This window comes from Aquarana catesbeiana, linkage group LG03 (genome assembly GCF_042186555.1).
Source record: "Aquarana catesbeiana isolate 2022-GZ linkage group LG03, ASM4218655v1, whole genome shotgun sequence".
NCBI classification, from domain to species: Eukaryota; Metazoa; Chordata; class Amphibia; order Anura; family Ranidae; genus Aquarana; species Aquarana catesbeiana.
The window spans coordinates 633,076,547-633,098,018 of record NC_133326.1 but is presented as its reverse complement, the minus strand read 5'-3'; the positions used below and the strand labels follow the sequence as shown (position 1 = coordinate 633,098,018).

General features: G+C 44.6%; 1 protein-coding gene across 2 annotated transcripts in view; it reads left to right on the top strand.

Moving 5' to 3' along the window:
- LOC141133232 (PDZ domain-containing protein GIPC1-like) overlaps positions 1 to 21,472 on the top strand; it is a 52,548-nt gene that overhangs the window by 11,785 nt on the left and 19,291 nt on the right. Inside the window, exons 1-2 of one of the 2 annotated variants that reach the window (XM_073622484.1) lie at positions 8,935 to 9,044; positions 9,834 to 10,165. In XM_073622484.1, coding sequence (XP_073478585.1) covers positions 9,881 to 10,165 — 285 coding nt within the window. In that variant the 5' untranslated portion in view covers positions 8,935 to 9,044; positions 9,834 to 9,880. Of the gene's footprint in view, positions 1 to 8,934; positions 9,045 to 9,833; positions 10,166 to 21,472 lie in introns of those variants that run through there. The other variant, XM_073622483.1, reaches the window with a different exon arrangement.

Here is a 21,472-nt window from a genome sequence, read left to right as displayed (position 1 = left end):
CGGATGCACACAAACTTATGGTTTGGCGTGTTGGGTATCTATTTACTTGGTGCAATTTTGTCTTTTATATTTCACCAAAAATTTGGGTAGTTTATTGCGTTTTATTTTCCCTAAAATTCACTTTAGTGTGTGTGTGTTTTTTTTTTTTTTTTTTTTTTTTTTTTTTTTTTAACCTGTGTGGCATAAAAAAATGGAACTACCACCATTATATTCTCTAGGGTGTCTGCTTTCAGAAAATATGTAATGTTTGGGGGTTTTGTGTAATCTTCAGGCCTAAAATGATTTGTTAAAGTGGTTGTAAGCCTAAGGGGGGAAAAAAAAAACCTGCAAGACAAAGGCATAATGTGCTAGTATACATCGCATACTAGCACATTATGAAATACCTTAGAACGAAGCCCTCTCAGCGGCGCCCGGTCACTGCTGAGGGGGCTGACATCTTTTCCCGTCCTTTCTTCTGGGATCGCAGGCTCCGGTGCTGTGAGTGGCTGGAGCCGCGATAACGTCACTCTCGCACATATGTGACGGTAAGCCGGACCTTCAAAGCGCATGCGCCACTGACGTCAGCGGCTGCATGCAGGGTGAATATCTTCTAAAATGTACAGGTTTAGGAGATATTCATTTTACCTACAGGTAAGTCTTATTATAGGCTTACCTGTAGGTAAAGAATCACAAAGCGGAGTTTATAACCGCTTTAAATGTGTGCGCAAATTAGGCACTGACAGCGAAAAAGTTAAACATTCCAACTTCCTCAAATTAAAAAGGGGGAAAAAAAATCAAAACTTTTGGGGTTGTCGTAGGTAATCCAGGATAGTAAGGCGCGCACTCGTCATACACTATATTACCAAAAGTATTGGGACACCTGCTTTTACATGAACTGTAATGGCGTCTTAGTCCGTAGGGTTCAATATTAAGTTGGCCCACCCTTTGCAGCTTTAACAGCTTCAACTCTTCTGGGGAGGATGTCTGCAAGGTTTAGGAGTGTGTCTATGGGAATGTTTGACCATTCTTCCTGAAGAGCATTTGTGAGGTCAGGCACTGATGTTGGACGAGAAGGCCTGGCTCGCAGTCTTCGTCCTAATTCATACCAAAGGTTTTCTATCGGGTTGAGGTCAGGACTCTCTACAGGGCCAGTCAAGTTCCTTCACCCCAAATTCGCTCATTCATGTCTTTATGGACCTTGCTTTGGCAAGAAAGTGATGGGAAATCCTACATTTTTACAGTTGTTACCAGCCAATAACTTACGCCCCCTGCAGGCTGAAAATCTCTAGCTCTGACTCGCACATCAGGGGGGCGTGTCCATGATGGCCTGGGCTCAGAGGAAGTAGGTTGACTGACAGCGACATCTAGTGATGAAAAGGAATACTACTCCAGATTAAAGGTAAGTATTGCGGCTTTTTTTAAAAATGTCTGCTTTAAAAGTTCTGTATTACCTGCTGCTATACAGTAGCAGAGTGTTGGTGACAGGTACCATAGTCACCCTGTCAATAGATCTACGTGGAATGAGACTGACTGGAATAGATTTTTTTGAGCTGGAACAGTAGATGTTTCAGGCTGTGTTTGCTTACAAAAATAAATCTATAGTGCCGTATGGTAGTGTTTATTTTGCAGAATCAACCACATTGCCACCTAATAATCTGTCATCTGAACCAGCTCATAGAGTGTGTATTGTATAAACAGACGGCGAGTTGTGGAAGGAGGATCCTAGAATCCATGTAGAGGGGTTTGTGTTTGGCAGAAAGCTAATCTGCTAGATAATATTATGCTTTGTGGAAAAAACACACACACACACTTCTGTATATTGTGTGTGTATATAATTAGTACCATCCCTCCACTACGAGGATTAACAGCTCATTAAGTCTAGGGGTAGAGGAATAAGCAGGACAACTTGCCTTCTTCCTCCGGACAAGAGGAACTCGCTGCTCCAGGTGAGAGGGAGAAGCCTGATGGATCCAGTGGGTGCCCGCCCCGGATCGCCTCCATTTACAGCAAAATAGAGGAAATGGCCGCACACCACTATAGAGATCCAAGATCCTTTATTGGACATCCCAAAAGACACTACAGGAAAGAATGCCTGGTAGACGCGTTTCACACACTTCAGGTGTGCTTAACCACTTACGGACCGCCCGTCGCAGTTTTACATCGGTACCTTGAAGAGGATTATCCTTATTATGGCAGCAGCTAGCTGCCATAACCCCGGTATCCTCTTCTTCAGCGGGCAGTCCGCTTCAAGAGAAAAGTTGTCACTGCGGTGGATTCGCCGCAAGATCACTTTTATTGGCGGCGGGAGAGGACCCCTCCCGTCTCGTTCCGGTGCCCTCCGCCACTTACCGGAGCCGTCGGCAGCGCCGGAGGCATCGGATCTTTTCCCTTGCTGGGTATGAAGACGAGTGAGGGGAAGATGGCCCCCATCCGTCTCCATATCAATGCAGGGCGGAAGTGACGACAAAACATCACTTCCACCCATAGCTCTTAAAGGGCCTTTTTTTTTTTTTTGTATTTTTTTTTTTTTAAATGGCAATTTTTTTTTTTTTAATTGCATTTTAGTGTAAATATGAGATATGAGGTCTTTTTGACCCCAGATATCATATTTAAGAGGTCCTGTCATGCTTTTTTCTATTACAAGGGATGTTTACATTCCTTGTAATAGGAATAAAAGTGACACAATTTTTTTTTTTTTTTTTTTTAACAGTGTAAAAATAAAAAATAAAAGGTAAAATTAAAAAAAAAATGTAAACGTACCCCGTCCCGACCAGTTCCCATGCAGAAGCGAATGCATACGTGAGTAGCGCCCGCATGTGAAAACTGTGTGCAAACCACACATGTGAGGTATCGCCGCGATCGGTATAGTGAGAGCAATAATTCTAGCCCTAGACCTCCTCTGTAACTCAAAATATGCAACTTGTAGATTTTTTTTTTTAAACATCGCCTATGGAGATTTTTAAGGGTAAAAGTTTGTCGCCATTCCACGAGCGGGCGCAATTTTGAAGTGTGACATGTTGGGTATCAATTTACTCTGCGTAACATTATCTTTCATAATTTAAAAAAAAATGGGCTAACTTTACTGTTGTCTTATATTTTTTTTATTCAAAATTATATTTTTTCCAAAAAAAGTGCGCTTGTAAGACCACTGCGCAAATACGGTGTGACAAAGTATTGTAACGACCGCCATTTTATTCTCTAGGGTGTTAGAAAAAATAAATGTATAATGTTTGGGGGTTCTAAGTAATTTTCTAGCAAAAAAAAAACTGTTTTTAACTTGTAAACAACACATCTCAGAAAGAGGCTCGGTCCTTAAGTGGTTAATGATTAAGCGCACCTGAAGTGTGTGAAACGCGTCTACCAGACATTCTTTCCTGTAGTGTCTTTTGGGATTTCCAATAAAGGATATTGGATCGCTATAGTGGTGTGCGGCCATTTCTTCTATTTTGCCTTATTCCTCGCTCCCGCTGGCTTCTGGTGCTGTCCGTTTTTTTTCTGAGACCCTCCGGGTTGTGGGCAGACCCTCGTCATACTCTCATACAATGCAGAACTTTTGGTCCTGCATTGTACTTGGTGACATCACAGTGTGGTAGCCGATCAGAGTGCCGAACAGGTTTCAGGGTACCAGTTGCACAACGTGGTGGAATCCTTCCATAGTGGGGAATAAGGTAAGCATCACAACCGCTACCCCTAGACTTAAAGAGGTTATAAACCTTCATGTTTTTTCACCTTAATGCATCCTATGCATTAAGGTGAAAAAACACCTGGCAGTGACCGGCCCCCCCAGCCCCCCGTTTTACTTACCTGAGCCCTGGAACATGACCCGACGGGGATGCGCTGTCTCTCTGCAGGGGGTTCTCGGCTCTTGATTGGATAGATTGATAGCAGTGCAGCCATTGGCTCCCACTGCTGTCAATCAAATCCAATGACCCGGGGGGGGTGGGGTCGAGTCATACATTCGACTGCTATGGAAGCCGAATGCTGAACTCGGGAGCGCGCCCACAAGGTAACCCTCTCAGTTATCTGATGCGGGGAGGAGCCGCCAGGGGACCCCAGAAGACCAGGTTCGGGGCCACTCTGTGCAAAACGAGCTGCACAGTGGAGGTAAGTATGATATGTTTTGTTATTTAAAAAAAAAAAAAAAAAAAGATCGCTTACAATCACTTTTAACACGTAGTTAAAGTGATTCTAAAGGCAGAAGGTTTTTTTTATCTTAGTGCATTCTATGTATTAAGATGAAAAACCTTCTGTGTGCAGCAGCCCCCCCAATACTTACCTGAGCCCCGTCTCGATCAAGTGATGTTGTACGAGAGCCGTGAAGTCCGGGGACTCTCCCTCCTGATTAGCTGAGACACATTGTCTCCCGCTGCTGTCAGTCAAAGTCAGTGAGCCACTGCAATGGTATTTTATTTTATTTTTTTTTTTATTCTTTTGCAAAATCAGCTTGTAAGGTATTTGGCACTGTCAGCAAGAAGCCGAAGTGCTTGAGAACAGTGTCCAGTGGCAGAGATCCAACTGATACCAAATAGTTTCTGAGGGCAGGCACTAACTTTAGCATTTAATAAAGTTTTTTTTTTTTATAAAGCCGGTCAGACATGCAACCTCTTGCGCAAACAGTTTGCATTGTCATTTCAGTACTAGAGTAGCTCTAAATCACTATAATCTCATATAAGCGTTAACCTTTTACTGTAATTCCAAACATTACTTGTCATTTTTTTCGAGTTTCATTAAATAATATTCGGTACCATGAAGGTGCTTGTTCAGGCAGCGTCTGTTATGGGGTGACAACTGTCTCCTAGTTGCTCTTGTACTTTGGCACTGTAAGAGGTCATGCTGGCACACATTGCTCTCTCATGGTACAATGTTGCTGCTATCAGTAGTCAGAACAATGATGAGCAGCCAGCACTGGAGTGGGTGCATAGAGACAGGAAGTGACCAGAGGAAATCAGCAGCACACAGATACAAGGAGGATGGGAAAAAAATGGTATTTGATGAAAGAAATAATACTTGTTTTGATGTGTGGAACTTTAGCAAATTATTTGTCATTCAGTTAGAGCCCTTTCACACTGGGGCTTCAGCGGTAAAGCGCCGCTATTTTTAGCGGCGCTTTACCATCGCTTTTAACCCCCGCTAGCAGCCGAAAAAGGGTTAAAAGCGCCGCAGAGCACGGCGCTGCCCATTGAATCCCATGGGGCATACACCGCTCCTAAAGCACCTCAAAGATGCTGCTTGCAGGACTTTTTTTGATGTCCTGCCAGCGCACCGCTCCAGTGTGAAAGCCCTCGGGCTTTCACATTGGAGTGACAGGAGAGGCGCTATTTTTAGCGCTATAGTGCCTGTAAAGCGCCTCAGTGTGAAAGGGGTCTTGTGGTTCATACTGGGAAATTGTGCACTTTCTAAAAGTCCTCTTGTCGCCGATTGGGAATCCGCTCCCACTAGGGGCAGACTGGCTGATCAGGACTTGGTTGTAGCAGGTGGGGCAGACAGTGGTGAAGCCATGTAGAAGACATCTAGAGTTTGACGTGCTTGCTCTGTTAGCAATGGTGAGAGCCATAAAAAGGGCCAAGGCACAGATCCTAAACAACTGCCTTGTCTTCACCAGAGCTCCTAAAGGTGGAGATGTTACATTGCTGGGGATTCCCAAGTTTCAGCCCTTTTACTCGCCTGAGCAGGCAGCTACCGAGAGCAAGTGAGAGTCCCTTGTAGCACTGGGGTGCTAGATTCACAAGTCTGTAGGTAACAGTCTCAACTGATAGGTGTGTGATAGGAATGCACGGGAACACATAGAGGAGACAGACTGGGAGTGCACAGATGCTGGCAACAAGAAGCTAGCTGAAACTCGCAGGGAATCACATTGGTGCAGGTAGCAGACGGGAGTGCAGAGGGAGACACGGTGATGGAATACAAAGGGATTGCAAGGCTGGAATAACTGATGACAGTGGAGAACACTGGGGTCACGGATGCAGTGCAAGAAGGCTCTAGGGAACACAAAGGTCCAGCTGTTAGGTGGACACGTACTCAAACACTGAGAAAGCCACATGCTAGCTGTAGGAAGCTGGGGGTTGCACACAGCGGGGAAAACGTGGTGCTGGAGCATAGAACAGGTGAATGCGACACCTCTTCATGCACCTTCCTCCAGGAGTCTATAACCAAAATGGGGATCTTGTTTGCTCAGCAAGGGATCCCCTGCTGAGTGTAGCAGGCAGATGACCGAGCGTTCGGTCCACTTATGGAGAGCAGATATGGACACAACGCACTCTGCTGTATGGGCAGTCAGATGTAAATGGACCAGCTGTTTGTTTACACCTGACTGCCCCCCCAATCCAGCCATATGGAGTGAAACAGATCCTCTTTCGTTTGTTCTTGCAGGATTGGATTGGAGCCTGGTGTAAATGTGTAAAGTCTGTTTACATCCACCACTCCATAGAGGAAAATGAAGGGTCCGATCGGGTCCGTCTGTTTTTCAGATGAGATCGGACTTCTCATGTGAAAGGGGCCTTATAGGATTCCAAATGCTTAAAAGGTATTAAAAACACTTTAGAATAGACCCTAAACCTAGCAAAATGAGTATTCAGATTTTATATTGTAGAACTGCATGTGTCAGAAATGACATGAAATGAGTCTTTTAGTAAACCTGTCCTTTAAATGTCACCACCCAGTCCAACCTTTCTTGAGTGGTAGGCATCTAGCAAAATAATTACCTTCAATAGATCCTGTCATTTGGACCCTTCATTTCATAAAAAATCTTTGTTAGATTATATGTGCATTTAGTATGTTTTAGCCATGTGTGTTTTTTTTTTAATTTTTACTACCAGCAAAAGCCTCCCTTGTGTAGACAGTCAAAAGCCTTGAGACTTCTGCTGGACACCGCCATCTTGGATGTGATGTCAGCAGACTCAGAACTGTCACTCAAGGTTTGAGGTGCCAAGGAGGAGGTGATCGTTTTGGATCCTGCCACCACACTCCGCAGGGGTGCAAGGATCTGGTGAGTGGGGAATTGTAGGGGAGCACGGATGTCACTTCACTTTCAGCACATGATCTGTGGCTAAGGATATGCACGAGTCACTTTGGATATTGACACAAGTCACTTGGAATTTAATTATTTGCACTAAAAAATATTGGACTTTATTCTACAAAATGTTTTTTTTCATACTCACATATATAGATAGATATTCTTTGTTATGTTTTTTTTTTTTTTTATGGATTTGGTGATGGTCTTATTTGATGAATTTTTTAATATTGGATTTTGTATTGTAACATAAGTATTCACAGTATTGTGTACTTGGAATATCTAAATTACCAACACACAATATATTTGTATTGGTATAAGATCATAGGGTGGGAACACCTGTAAGCACGTGATCTCACATTCACATATTGATTCATCACCCTGTTTGGATCGGAATTGTGCTTTCACCTGGGAAGAGTGACGCACCTAGAGGTTCACTCTTCAGGTGACTGGCAGCGCCACCCACCCCTCACTCATTTATTTTATTTAATTTTTTTCAAAGACACATTGCAAGTCAAAAATAATTTTATGCAATCTTTGTGATGTAGGAGTGCTGAACCTTATGGAGATGCGTTTTAATGGAGTGGGTGGTTTACTGTCCTAGAAGCTGCTCACCAGCAGCTGTGGGGTCTTGCTGGACCCCTGGAGGAGTTTATTGAAGTTTTGAAAGGATAGGAGCGCCACACCAGCTCTTGTATAGACCTTTTTTTTTTTTTGTAACCGCTAACCCAAAGGAGTTTTCCAATTCAGGCACCTACATTATCTGTTTTTTTAGCCTGTGGGGTGCTGAGGCCCCAAAACGCATTGGATGTAACACAAAAAAAAAATCTTTTAGAAGGTCTTTACAAGCGGGTGTGGCACTCCCATCCTTTCAAAACTTCAAAAAGAATTTATGGAAAGGAAAACCGTGTAAGCATTTAAATGGGTTGTTAATGTTCGGTTTGAAAAAAATAAAAATAACAAACATGTTATACTGACCCCCTCTGTACAGTTGGTTTTGGCCCCGATCCTCCTCCTTCTGGGGTCCTGGCTTCTCCCCGCATTGATTGCCCCCTTGGATACCCGCAATCCAAGGGGACCCCCTGCGGGCGCATTTCTGAGTGCTGCTGCGTCCATTGACACAGACAGCAGGACTTGGCCCCGCCCCCCATGCTCCCGTGTCACTGGATTTGATTGACAGCAGTGGGAGCCAATGGCTGCGCTGCTATCAAATCTATCTAATGAGGACCCGAGACAGCAGCTGGAGCTGCTGTGCTCATCCCCGTCGATGGAACGATCGGGTTCAGGTAAATAAAAGGGGGTCTCTGGGGGGGGCTGCTACAGAAGGTTTTTCACCTTAATGCATCCTATGCCTCGAGTGTTTACAACCCCTTTTTAAAGTACTTGTACTTTTTGTTTTTGCTTGCAATTTGTGTAAGTTGGTGAAAGGGTGTTTTTCAGCTTCTCACCTAACATCTTCATATGAAAATGCTAGATACCTGGCTGTAGTCCTGACCCTCATGTTTCACAACTTTGACTTAAAGCCTCTGACCAAGGATCAGGACTTCTGACCAGAAGCTCAAACATGTTTGAGTTTGATGTTATATAAGATATCCACCTGTGGTCTGCACACCCTTTGTGGCATGTGTGGGCCTCCAACAATTCTTGAGTTTTGGACTTCTCTCTGATCTTTTTGCTCTGTCTAGTGAGTATTTGAAGCCAGAATAAAAGCTCAGCAGCTAGGCTTGTCAGAAGGGGGGTAATGGGAGCTTCAGTCTTCCTTTCAAGGCAGGTTTACCTTAAGTTTAGGAATATAGCACAGATCGATCTAGACCCTACAACTACATGTTTAGATTCAGAGTGTGAAGAAAGGGTTAGCTAACCTTTTGTGAATGTTCCTCTTCCCTGCAACTGTGTTCTGCCCATCCGCCTGCAGTGCTGACTTCCTCTGCCTCACCTCTGCTGGATTGGAGCAGCCATCCTATGAATTTCCTATCATCCTCGATAGGATATTGGTCTTCTCCTACGAGCAGAGAGATGAAGTGCTGGAAATCGGCATTGTTCAGCCCTTAACGTGGTAAGTGAGAGAACCAGAGTTGTGTATATCAGCATCAGAGAGCAGGATAGAAATATTAAAGCTACCTTTTCCGATATAATATTACAGGTGCAGGGTCCATGATGTCTATCCTTTATTGCGCCTTCACTTCCTCGAGATTAGTCAGTTACTTACTATATGACAAAGGATATGATTATATGTCATTATTATATGACAGACCTGAAGCTTCCAGCCTTAGGAAAAATTCTCAAATGACTGTTACCATTAAATTGATCTACAAACGTCACGTGCAACTCTTCAGTCACTTGAAGCGAGCATAGTGCATCTGCTGGCTTCCTTGAGATGCCCACTTAGGTTTCCAGTTTCTAGTCTGTTCTTTATAACGATGCCCCATGTGGAGCTGCTGGAGCTTCTTATCCTAGCAATACCAGCTTCCATTTTGGACCAGGGACTTGCAGAGAACACTTTCGGTTGTGCTCAGACAAAAAGAGGAGAACCCCCTTTGTAACCTTTTCAACTTACCTTTAAGGTTAAACTAGAAGTTCCACGCTGCAGCATGCCTGTGAAACACTGAACCGTGTACTCCAAAAAATACTTCACGACAATACTCACACCATGCAGCACCAATAAACGCAGCTCATGCACACGTCATATAGTACATACCTTAGGGATCCCACTCAGCTGGCTGTAGGGTGATTTTCAGCTTCTCACTGGGCTGCTCAATGACTCAGATCACTAGTAAAGCAGTGTTGTGTAATACTTTATCTTGCACTTTTAATATGCTCCTTTTTTTTTTTTTTCCCCTTACAGATTCCTCTCAGTTTGTACACCCCTAGACCGGCTATTTGGGAGTCCCAATGCCTCTGGGCCTTGGACGTAGAAAGAAGGCATCTCCGCTAATGGAGGAAGACGATGTTGGGGAACGCACGGCATTAGGAGTGTCTCAGTCTGGTGGTGTGCCAGGTGGCTCTCTCTCCCCTCAAGCGCCTGGTCTCCCTCCCCCTGCTCCTGCCCTGCGACCTCGACTGGTGTTCCACGCTCAGCTTGCACATGGGAGCCCCACAGGGAGGATTGAGGGATTCAGCAATGTGAAAGAACTCTATGCCAAGATTGCGGAGGCGTTCAATATACCCGTTGGAGATGTGAGTACATGACTGCACATGGGCAAAACACTACATATCTATCATTAAAAAGTTTGAGGCTGAACTCCAGGCAGATATAAAAATGAAAAATCATTAACTATAACACAGAGATAGCAATAAATCTGTCTACTAAGCCTATGCATGACCGCACTCAGACTGGGAGATGGAGGGGCCACACTCTGAGCCAATCAACGCTGTACTGCTCACTAGTGTGCTGCCCTTTTATTGTCCAGTCACAGGATAAGGGGGAACCTCTACCAGGCTATGCTGTGTAGTCTGAACAGAGGTACCTGGCTGTGTTGTCTGGCAGGATCACAAGACTGGCTATATAGAATTACCAATCATTTGTCAAGTTGGTTCACATTTACATATTTCAATTGTGTATTAAACTGTCTGCCTGTACAGGTTTAAAGCCCAACTCCACCCTACTTGTTTTATTGTTGTATTTTTGTCCATTTCCATTCCCCCCACCCCCATAGCTTTGTCTATGGACTAATGTCAAAGGAAAAGATCCATAAGCTGAACATCGTGAAGCAGATCCATGTGCATGAAGTGAGATGAATGGCAGCGTCAGCCCGGCCACTCCTCCAACGTGTTTCGCTTCTCCCCCTGAGGCTTAATCATGGGGATGGGCTTTACCTCTTTACCTGAGCGGGCATCTAAATTCTGTCTTTTTGTCTATGGATTGTTTTCCTAACAGCACAATAATAGCATTACGTGGAAAAGGCTATAAACAGTTTGTGCTCTACAGTTCCTTTGTAATGGCACTTTGCATTTCCACTGTTGAGGTTTGATGCCAGTTTACCTCAAGTTTGCATGCTGGGTCATTAAAGACCATGAGTATTCAACTCTGAAAAGCAAATGGACTCAGGAGGGAAAAGGCTGTAGGCTGCAATTCATAGAACAGCACCTGTACTACTGCTGCATACGAAGAATGAGATAACTAAAGCTGAAGCATGCAGTATATTTTATTTTGAAGTATCACCTTAAAATATTTCCTCTTAAAGGGCAACCATAGTGATAGAATTATATTCTATTAACTGTATAGGGTTAATACCTGTAATGATCACATTCAGTGTTTGAATTCCTGTTTTAATTCATACCTTTTGTTTATTTTTTCTGCACATATGCATGCGGACCAAGCTGTCCAGAAAAAGTGATAGTGACCAGATGAGGAAAACCTTATAACACAGCCCAGCAGTCCAGTGAGCTCGGCGGGGGTCAGTCACCTGCTCTCTGCTCAGGGAGCTCTGGGATCTGAGCGACTGGTGGTGTTTGATCACTCGGTTCTCAGTATTAGAGCTGGCGGGGGACAGATGCAGCATTGGACCTATCCACCTAGATGAGCATGTTTCAGAAAAAAGAATAACCCTATACTTCGCTTTTAAAGCGACCCAGTCACCAGACCCTACATTTCAAAAACAAATGTTCACATAAGATTATATGTGCATTTAGTGTATTTTTCATTTAAAGATGATGTGGATATCCAAAAGCCCTGAGATGGCTGTTGGGTGCTGCCATCTTGGTTGGGATAGGCTCAGAGCTGTCTCTCAAGTGACACTCTATAGCAGCCCTCAAATTTTCCACTCGCCTACTCGCAGTTTGCGAGTGGAAAATGAGGGCTTGCGAGCTGGGCTGCCTGCCTGGGAGAGGGGGGAGAGCACCGCCGACGGGGTTGATCGGGAGCCGTTCTCCCAGCGATCGCCCCTTGGAGGAAGAGGAGAGCCGTGGGATAGCACGCTGTTACCGGCGCCTACATTATAATTGTCTCCGCTCTGCTCGACACAGCCCCGCCTCCTCCTGACCTGCGCCTGTGATAGACAAAACGCCGGTCCAATGCTGGGATGCATTCTATCACAGGCGCAAGTCAGGAGGAGGCGGAGCTGTGTTGAGCAGAGACAATTATAATGTAAGCGCCGGTAACAGCGTGCTATCCCACGGCTCTCCTCTTCCTCCAGCCATGCATTCCTCTGCCCAGGCGAGGCTGCAATGGGCACAGTGAGGCTGCAATGGGCACAGTGAGGCTGCAATGCAACGGGCAATGGTGGGCACAGTGAGGCAGCGATAGTGGGCACAGTGTGGCTGCAAAGGGGGGCACAGGTGAGGCTGCATTGTGGGGCACAGGTGAGGCTGCACTGATAAAGGCTCTCCTCTTCCTCCAGCCATGCATTCCTCTGCCCAGGCGAGGCTGCAATGGGCACAGTGAGGCTGCAATGCAACGGGCACAGTGTGGCTGCAATGGGCAATGGTGGGCACATTGAGGCAGCGATAGTGGACACAGTGTGGCTGCAAAGGAGGGCACAGGTGAGGCTGCATTGTGGGGCACAGGTGAGGCTGCACTGATGAAGGCTCTCCTCTTCCTCCAGCCATGCATTCCTCTGCCCAGGCGAGGCTGCAATGGGCACAGTGAGGCTGCAATGGGCACAGTGAGGCTGCAATGCAATGGGCACAGTGTGGCTGCAATGGGCAACGGTGGGCACAGTGAGGCAGCGATAGTGGGCACAGGTGAGGCTGCATTGATGAGCACAGGTGAGGCTGCATTGATGAGCACAGGTGAGGCTGCATTGATGAGCACAGGTGAGGCTGCATTGATGGGCACAGGTGAGGCTGCACTGATAAAGTTGTTGTTAATATTTATTTTTGTAACTTATTTTTGCATAAAACATTTAAGTGTCATTTCATGAGATAACTTATGAGGGTATGTTTAGGGGCGGGGCAGGATAGGGATTGAGTGGGGCACTGGTGGCGAGTAACCCTTGAGGCCTGGCTAGTAGTTTAGGACTTGAAATTTTGAGCCCTGCTCTATAGTACTCTACATTGCTCCTCTCCCAGCAGCTTCATAAAAGTTTATCTAAATGAAAGAGCTGAGCCAGCAAAGAGGGTATTTAGAAGCTCCCAGAAGAGGAGATGATTATGATGGGCACATTACAAAAGAATAAAAAATAGTTTATGGAAAGGATAAACGCTACAAGTAAGCATTTAATGTACTTTTTTTTCTGTGCTTTTACCTGCAATTTTTTTATGTTTGACAGGGTCTTTCTGAGCCCAGTAAAGAAAATCAACCTGTGGCATTAACTGCTTAAAAATTGTTAGCTGGAATAGGGCTTTGATTTGTTTGTCACTGTGACAAACCCAACCGGAACAAGGGCTTTTGGAGGGTACTAGGGGCAAGCCTCCTACCCACTGATTATGGCCCATGGAGGAGACTAGGGATTTTGTCTGCTTCTCCTGGTCAGAGCATGGAAAAGAGCCCAGTTCACCCTCTGATCCCATGGAGAAGATCATTCTCTAATGATGGACAACAATGTGATGAACACTGAGAGCGAAGCTTGGATTCTCTGAATAAAGACAATAAAGCATCCCTTCTGGAGTGGATGGAAAGGTGTAATATTAAGCTTGTACAGGTTAGTGGTCAGAGGGGATATGGTGGCCCTCCTGCAGAATGGGTTGGAGAAGCTCCTCCACTTGGGACAGAAATATTTATTAACAAATTCCCTCAAGAAATACATGAAGATACATTACGTCCACTTCTTCGGATTGCTGGAACATTGTACGAGTTTTGTCTTATGATGACATGCCTAGTGGACAGATTACACAAGTGAAAGCTGGTTAATGAGATTTGGACAGCACTGGGTCTTCTTTCTGAGGAACTGGTGCCAAACTGTCTGGGTGGGCATTGGCCTGAGTCACCTAGGCCTGTCTAGGTGACTAGTTGTTAATTGGTTTACTGTTTAATTAAGATCACTGTTGGTTGTTGGCTGTTAATTGGATTTCTGTTTGAAGTTTACATTGTCATGCTAATATCCCCAAGAGGGGAATGTCCTCCTGGGGGGTATAAAGTATGTGTCTGAGTTTTTATAAAGAGTCATTCCTTTGGTTCTTTCCTCAACATCTTGTCTGTGTACGATGCTTGGGGGAAAGGGTTTGTATTAGCTCTCGGTCTTCTGGAAGGGTTTGGTGAGCAGGAGGCACTGTTTGGCGGAAGCACCCAAATGGGGTGCCAGGTGGTCCATCACAGTCACTTTTTCTAATAAGGTACATTGGGGGTGCCATTGTTAATTTCTTTCTGAAGATGCTACTTGTCTGGTAAGGACACTAACCAACTGGTCTCAAAAGGTTTGAGTCCTGACCTGTAGATCTGTAAAGTCAACCATACAAGATGTGGGAAACCAACAGATCTAATGGTATGATGGACACATAAAACTGGGGCCTTTAGTAAAAAAAAAAAAATGGCTGCCTTGGTAATCTGTTTTCTGAGCCCATATTCTTACTTTTAAGTGAGACTTACAAAGAAACCATTTTCTATAAAGAAATCATAATAACTTTAAAGGATAAGTTCACCTTTAGGAACGTATTTGGTGTGTATCATGTTCCTAAACACCCTCTTCCTACCCCCAGATCCCACGTCCCATGATGGAGGGGTTCCTGTCCCCCACATTTAAAATCGCTCCCCCGCACAGCCATTATTCACAACTAGTCCCGTCTGCCACCGTAGCAGTCGGACTTTTAGTTCTTCATACTTGTAGTCCATTGATGCTTCCTCCAGCTTTCTAACTAAAAGGTTGTACAGAGAGACAGGCAGAAAGCTGGAGGAAGAGTTTTTCCTGTGGCAAAAATTTATAAAAAAAAAAAACACTTTTTTTTTTTCCTGCAGAAATGTTTATTTTCTTTTCCCTAAGATGAACTTAGCCTTTAGTTAAAGTGTATTTTTCTAGCTAAAGGTTTTGTAAAATCTCTTAAAAATGAGGGGAAATCCTCTCTTTGAAGTTACTGGTGTCCCCACTGGAAGAAGGTTGTGCCGGATTGACTGATTATTGTGCGCATGCACGGGATTATGTCCTTCCCCACTGGCCAATCACGAAGCTGAAAACCTGGCACTCAGAATTGGCCCAGAGAGAAGATGATGGCGGCTTGTAGGGATAGAACTGTTGCATTCCTGGCAGGTGGAGGTAACTTGCGGAGTTTAGTCCACTATAAGCCAGTCAGGTTGAATACACATATAGGAACATGGTTACCTGGCAGAAGATTTGTAGGAATGCTCATAATCTTGTGATCTATCCAGCTGTTTTGATATTATATGCTTCAAAGCAATTCTACAGACAGTAGCACTGCCCCTACCACCTGCAGGTCAGTGATTGCATTACACTGAGCCACCTCCTGCCTTTGTGGCATCTCGGTGTGAGAGAGGATTCAGCTCTTTATGTAAGGCCTCTGTTACACTGCAGGTTCTGACACTAACAGAAAGTCGCCAGCAACAGGATCGCTATGCAGGGTACAGTAGGGCAGTGAAAGCTCTTACCTCCTAGTATGTGTCGCTCCCTCAAAGGCCGATTGAGCGTGCTGTCGCTCTTTAACCTGCATGTTTCATTCATTCCTATGTACAACAGGGGAGCTGTGGTGCAGAGACAGGAAGTGGGGTTCAGTGTGTAGCAGAAAAATGCAGTGTTGTGTTGTGTACAGGGCACATAGAAGACAATTGATTTCTATGTTCCCTAACAGTGATCCTGCATTGATCTGTGCAGATTAAAGTCGAGCTAAACTCTCTCAATTAACGTTCACTAATTTTAATCTGTATACAGTATATTATATTTATTTGCTTTAAACCTTCTTCTTTTTTTTTTTTTTTTTCTTCTTGCATTTCTTCAGTTACTTCCTGGTTTCTGGCCTAGGCCCAAATGATGTAATACATCCCAGGAGCCCTCATGAGCATATTTTTTTTACTTTCATCTGAAGGGGGCGCTTTCTCGGCTAAGCACATCTGCCTGCCTGAGCTAGGGGCAGATGCATTCCAGGACGTAAATACTACATGAATCATCTGCCCTTACTCAAGATGGCTGTGGTTAGATATGCTAGGGCAGGGATGGTGAACCTTGGCACCCCAGAGGTTTTGGAACTACATTTCCCATGATGCTCATGCACTCTGCAGTGTAGTTGAGCGTCGTGAAAAATGTAGTTTCAAAACATCTGGGGTGCCAAGGTTCACCATCACTGTGCTAGGGGTTGTTCTTCAAACTGATTTCTCAACAGAATAAGGCTTGGAGACATGGATGGATGGGGGCGTTTGTTTTGAGTGTTAAAAAAATAAATGAAAATACCTTTTTGTTTGTGGTGCTCAGATGCAGTTTAGTTCTGCTTTAATGCAGGTCACCACGCATTGTAGTGATGTAGTCACTATGTAGTAGATGCTGTTGGCGAGTTCTCAACATTGACAGGATCACTAGTGTGGCATGGATCTTAATTGGGAAAATGTTTTTTGACTTTTTAAGGAATAGATAAGTGAACCTCAGGGGGGTTTAAATATCTAAGGCCCCTTTCACACTGGGGCGGTTTGCAGGCGTTATTGCGCTAAAAATACCGCCTGCAAACCGCCCCTAAACAGCCTCCGCTGTTTGTTCAGTGTGAAAGCCCGAGGGCTTTCACACTGAAGCGGTGCGCTGGCAGGACAGTAAAAAAAAGTCCTGCGAGCCGCATCTTTGGAGCGGTGTGTTCACCGCTCCTAAACCGCTCCTGCCCATTGAAATCAATGGGACAGCGTGGCTATACCGCGGCTATAGCTGCGCTGTACGAGCGGGTTTAACCCTTTTTCGGCCACCAGCGGGGGTTAAAACCGCACCGCTAGCGGCCGAATACAGCCGCAAAAACGACGGTAAAACAGCGCTAAAAATAGCGCTGTTTTACCGCCGACGCCCCCACCGCCCCAGTGTGAAAGGGGCCTAACAGAGCATGTTCTGTGCATTCTAATAATGTGGCAATCTTCCAGAATGATGCTAAAATAAGAACTGATTGATGATGGTATATAGTGAATGGTGCCAGTTCCTCCAACAGATTATAAGATACTGTCTGTGTGAGTGTAGTGATTGTAATAGTTCAATCACCTGTGTTTATGGGATGGAACGTCGGCTATGTTGTGTATAATACCTGTTCTCACGCAGTAAGCGGTTCACGTTGGTTGCAATAACTTTAATTGTTCCATAGCTGACAGCAGACTCCCGGCACCGTGTCTCCAGCTGTAGATTCATCATTCTGGATTCCCTAGCTGCCGCCTCAAGGGTGACACTGATACTAATGGTTCAACTGTAAATGTGCTTTGGGTGATTAAAGCTTTTGGTATCTCTGCTTTTAAAGGAAGCCTATGATGGGGAGATACATAGTCTACCATTGCAAACTATCTCTTTAAAAATGCTAGCTGCTTGGCTGTCTCTGGCCTCAGTAAAATATAAATCACTGACCCTAAACAGGTTTGCAGCTCATGAAATCAGAACTCCTGCTCTGTGTGCTTGCAATGGGTCCGTGAGCTAGAACACATCGACAATAGAGGATTAGCATGACAACCAGGAAACTAGCGTGTTCAGAAAGGGGTTAGAAGTGACAGCCTATATCGGGGGTCTCCAAACTTTCTAAACAAAGGGCCAGTTCAGACTTTATGGGGGCCGGAAGCTGGTGTCAGTGGGAGGAATAATGCCTAATCTATGTCAGTGAGAGGGATAGTGCCCCATTGTTGATTTCAGTGGGAGGGATAGTACCCCATTGTTGATGTCAGTGGAAGGAATAGTACCCCATTGTTGATGTCAGTGGAAGGAATAGTACCCCATTGTTGATGTCAGTGGGAGGAATAGTACCCCATTGTTGATGTCAGTGGGAGGAATAGTACCCCATTGTTCATGTCAGTGGGAGGAATAGTACCCCATTGTTGATGTCAGTGGGAGGAATAGTACCCCATTGTTGATGTCAGTGGGAGGGATAGTACCCCATTGTTGGTGTCAGTGGGAGGGATAGTACCCCATTGTTGGTGTCAGTGGGAGGGATAGTACCCCATTGTTGGTGTCAGTGGGAGGGATAGTACCCCATTGTTGGTGTCAGTGGGAGGGATAGTACCCCATTGTTGGTGTCAGTGGGAGGGATAGTACCCCATTGTTGGTGTCAGTGGGAGGGATAGTACCCCATTGTTGGTGTCAGTGGGAGGGATAGTACCCCATTGTTGGTGTCAGTGGGAGAGATAGTACCCCATTGTTGGTGTCAGTGGGAGGGATAGTACCCCATTGTTGGTGTCAGTGGGAGGAATAGTACCCCATTGTTGATGTCAGTGGTTAGAATAGTGTCTTGTATCAGTGAGAGGAACACTGCCCCAATGACCAGGTAAAGGCAAGCAGAGGGCCGCAGTGTTGAGACCACTGACCTATAATCATGCTTTTATAAGAGAATTACATTAAAAATCACCAGACGTATAAATAGGTCGATCAGTCTGGACAGTCACAGTATATCATCAGAGAAAATAGCTGGCAACTCCGTAAACCTCAAACTGTATTTTATTGTAAAGCCATCTGAGGAGGGATACAGACTGTAGCCTATGCGTTTCGGCAAAAATCCTCATTCACATCATGTGTGCAGGATGAACCAGGCAATAAGGAATTATTTCTGTTCGATCCAGGGGGGGGATTTTTTTTGTCAGTCCATGTTGATTCAGCAGAGATACATTTGTGTCATGCTTTGCTGCCTAAACATTACTGTGTACTCCGGAATACAATATAGACGGAATATTTGCTGTGCGTGTCATGTGAAACCGTGATCAAAAATGTGAATGTGTGACAGTCACTGTGTGTATGGCCACATTAATCCATGAGAAATAATCTAAACCCGAGAACAAAAATGTAAAATGATGCAGCTCACTAGTCCTTAGACGTCATGGCAGCGTTGGGGCTCCTTCCCGCTTGATTATGAAGAATGAAGCAATGCTCATTAACGCTTCTACAGCATTTATGACGTATTTTTGATGTGTTTGTGAAGTGTTGGAAAAAGCATCAGGAATGCTTGTTAAACACCCATGAAAGTGTTGTTTTTCTCTAGGCAAATGCTGAAAGGGGAAGTGAAAAGGATCTACTTTGAGGCATGATTAGGTTGAGGTGTGATAGCGGACATTTAAAAAAAAGTTTAACATTACAAAACGGCAGTTAAAAATAAGTGATTACACTATTACCAATAAATAAAGTGATAGCAGACATTTTTGTGAATTCTCTGCCAGATGGATTTGTATACTTTGATCTCTTTGACATTTGGCTTGGTTCAGCTCAACTCTGCTTGCTGCTGGTAATAATACTCAATACTCCTGCTTCTGCCTGGCACTGTCGGTATTGCTGGCTTGGATGTGTTTGCCCGCACACAGAAGCAAGTGTGATGCCACACGGCTGCTCTGTACAAACAGGAAGTGGCTGGAGCTGCACTGTCCTAGTTCTCTATTTCCCTGTGCATTCTGGGATGCAGGAACCCCCACTGCCTCTTCCCCAGCACCCAGATGACACTTTATAAAAGCTTCATCAACACGCCATAAATGCTATAGGTGCGGTTATGGTGCATTACCATTGAAATGAATGGAGGCAGCTGACAGCCTCATGAAAGCAATAAGCTGCTTAACCACTTACAAGCGCCTACCACAGATGTACTGCGGCAGGTCGGCTCTATTGTGAGAAACAACATACCTGTACGTTAGAGCTGGGCGATTCTGGCCAAAATGAGAACCACAATTTTTTTGCTTAGAATAAAAAGATCACAATTCTCACGGCGTAAAATCTTTGACATTATACAAAAAAATTGGGCTAACTTTACTGGTTGGTTTTGTTTTAATTCATTAACCACTTCAGCCCCGGACCATTTGGCTGGCCAAAGACCAGAGCATTTTTTGCGATTCGGCACTGCGTCGCTTTAACTGCCAATTGCACGGTTGTGCGACGTGGTTTCCAAACAAAATCGACGTCCTTTTTTCCCCACAAATAGAGCTTTATTTGGTATTTGATCGCCTCTGCGGTTTTTATTTTTTTGCGCTGTAAACAAAAAAGAGCAACAATTTTGAAAAAAACACATTATTTTTTTACTTTTTGCTATAAAAAATATCCCCAAAAAATATATAAAAAAAACATTTTTTTCCCTCAGTTTAGGTCGATATGTATTCTTCTACACATTTTTGGTAAAAAAATTTGCAATAAGCGTATATTGATTTGTTTGCGCAAAAGTTATAGCGTCTACAAAATAGGGGATAGATTTATGGCATTTTTTTAAATAAGTTTTTTTTGTTTTTTTTTTTACTAATAATGGCGGCGATCAGCGATTTTTATTGTGACTGCGACATTATGGTGGACACGTCGGACAATTTTGACACATTTTTGGGACCATTGGCATTAATACAGCGATCAGTGCGATTAAAAATGCATCGATTACTGTAAAAATGTCACTGGCAGTGAAGGGGTTAACACTAAGGGGCAGTGAAGGGGTTAATGTGTGTCCTAGGAAGTGTTCTAACTTTAGGGGGATGTGGAAAGTGCAGGGAAGATAACAGATTCTCTGTTCATACTCTGTATGAACAGAGGATCTGTCTCTTCTCCCCTCAGAGAAGCGGAAACTGTGTTTACACACACAGATCCCGATTCTCCGTGTGCCCCGAACAATCGCAGGAGCCCGGCGGTGATCGAGACCGCCGGGCACTCACATCGGCTCTAGTGGCCACAGGGCGAAGTGACTTTACATAACATTGTTTCGCCCAGCCGTGCCATTCTGCTGCAGTACAACTGCAGCGGCTGGTCGGCATGTGGTTAAAGTGTAATTTTTTTTCCCAAAAAATTGCATTTGAACGACTGCTGCGCAAATACAGTGTGATAAAATATTGCAATAACCACCATTTTATTCTCTAGGGTCTCTACTAAAAAAATATATATATAATGTTTGGGGGTTCTAAGTAATTTTCTAGCAAAAAAAATTATTTTAACTTGAAACCAACAAATGTCAGAAAAAGGTTTAGTGTTTAAGTGGTTTAAACTTCCCTCATTTACACACCGAAGTGTATTCCTTTAATCTAAGGCCCCTTTCACACGATCGGACCGTTCAGGTCCGCCTGTCAGTTTTGACGGCGGACCTGAACGGGCACTCCATGTTAGCCTATGGAGCGACGGATGTCAGCGGAGACATGTCCGCTGACATCCGACCCGGTCTGATCCGCAAAAAGCAGACGGATGGCCCTACGTCCAGATCCGTCGCTATCGGATCGGGTGAGATCTGATGAAAACGGACATGCTGTCTGCTTTTATCTGATCCCTCCATAGGTGGCAGCGGTGCCTGACAAGCCCCTCCCCGCTCAGTGAGCAGAGAGGGATCTGTCATCCGCCGGCTTAGCGGAGATCAACGGACTGATCGTCCGCCTCGTGTGAATGAGGGCTATAGGACAAATTGTTACAATGTTTATACTTACGTTCCACTGCTAAACAATGTTGTGATTCTTGGCAGACTGCCCGTTTTTTTTTTTTTGTTTTTTTTTGTTTTTTT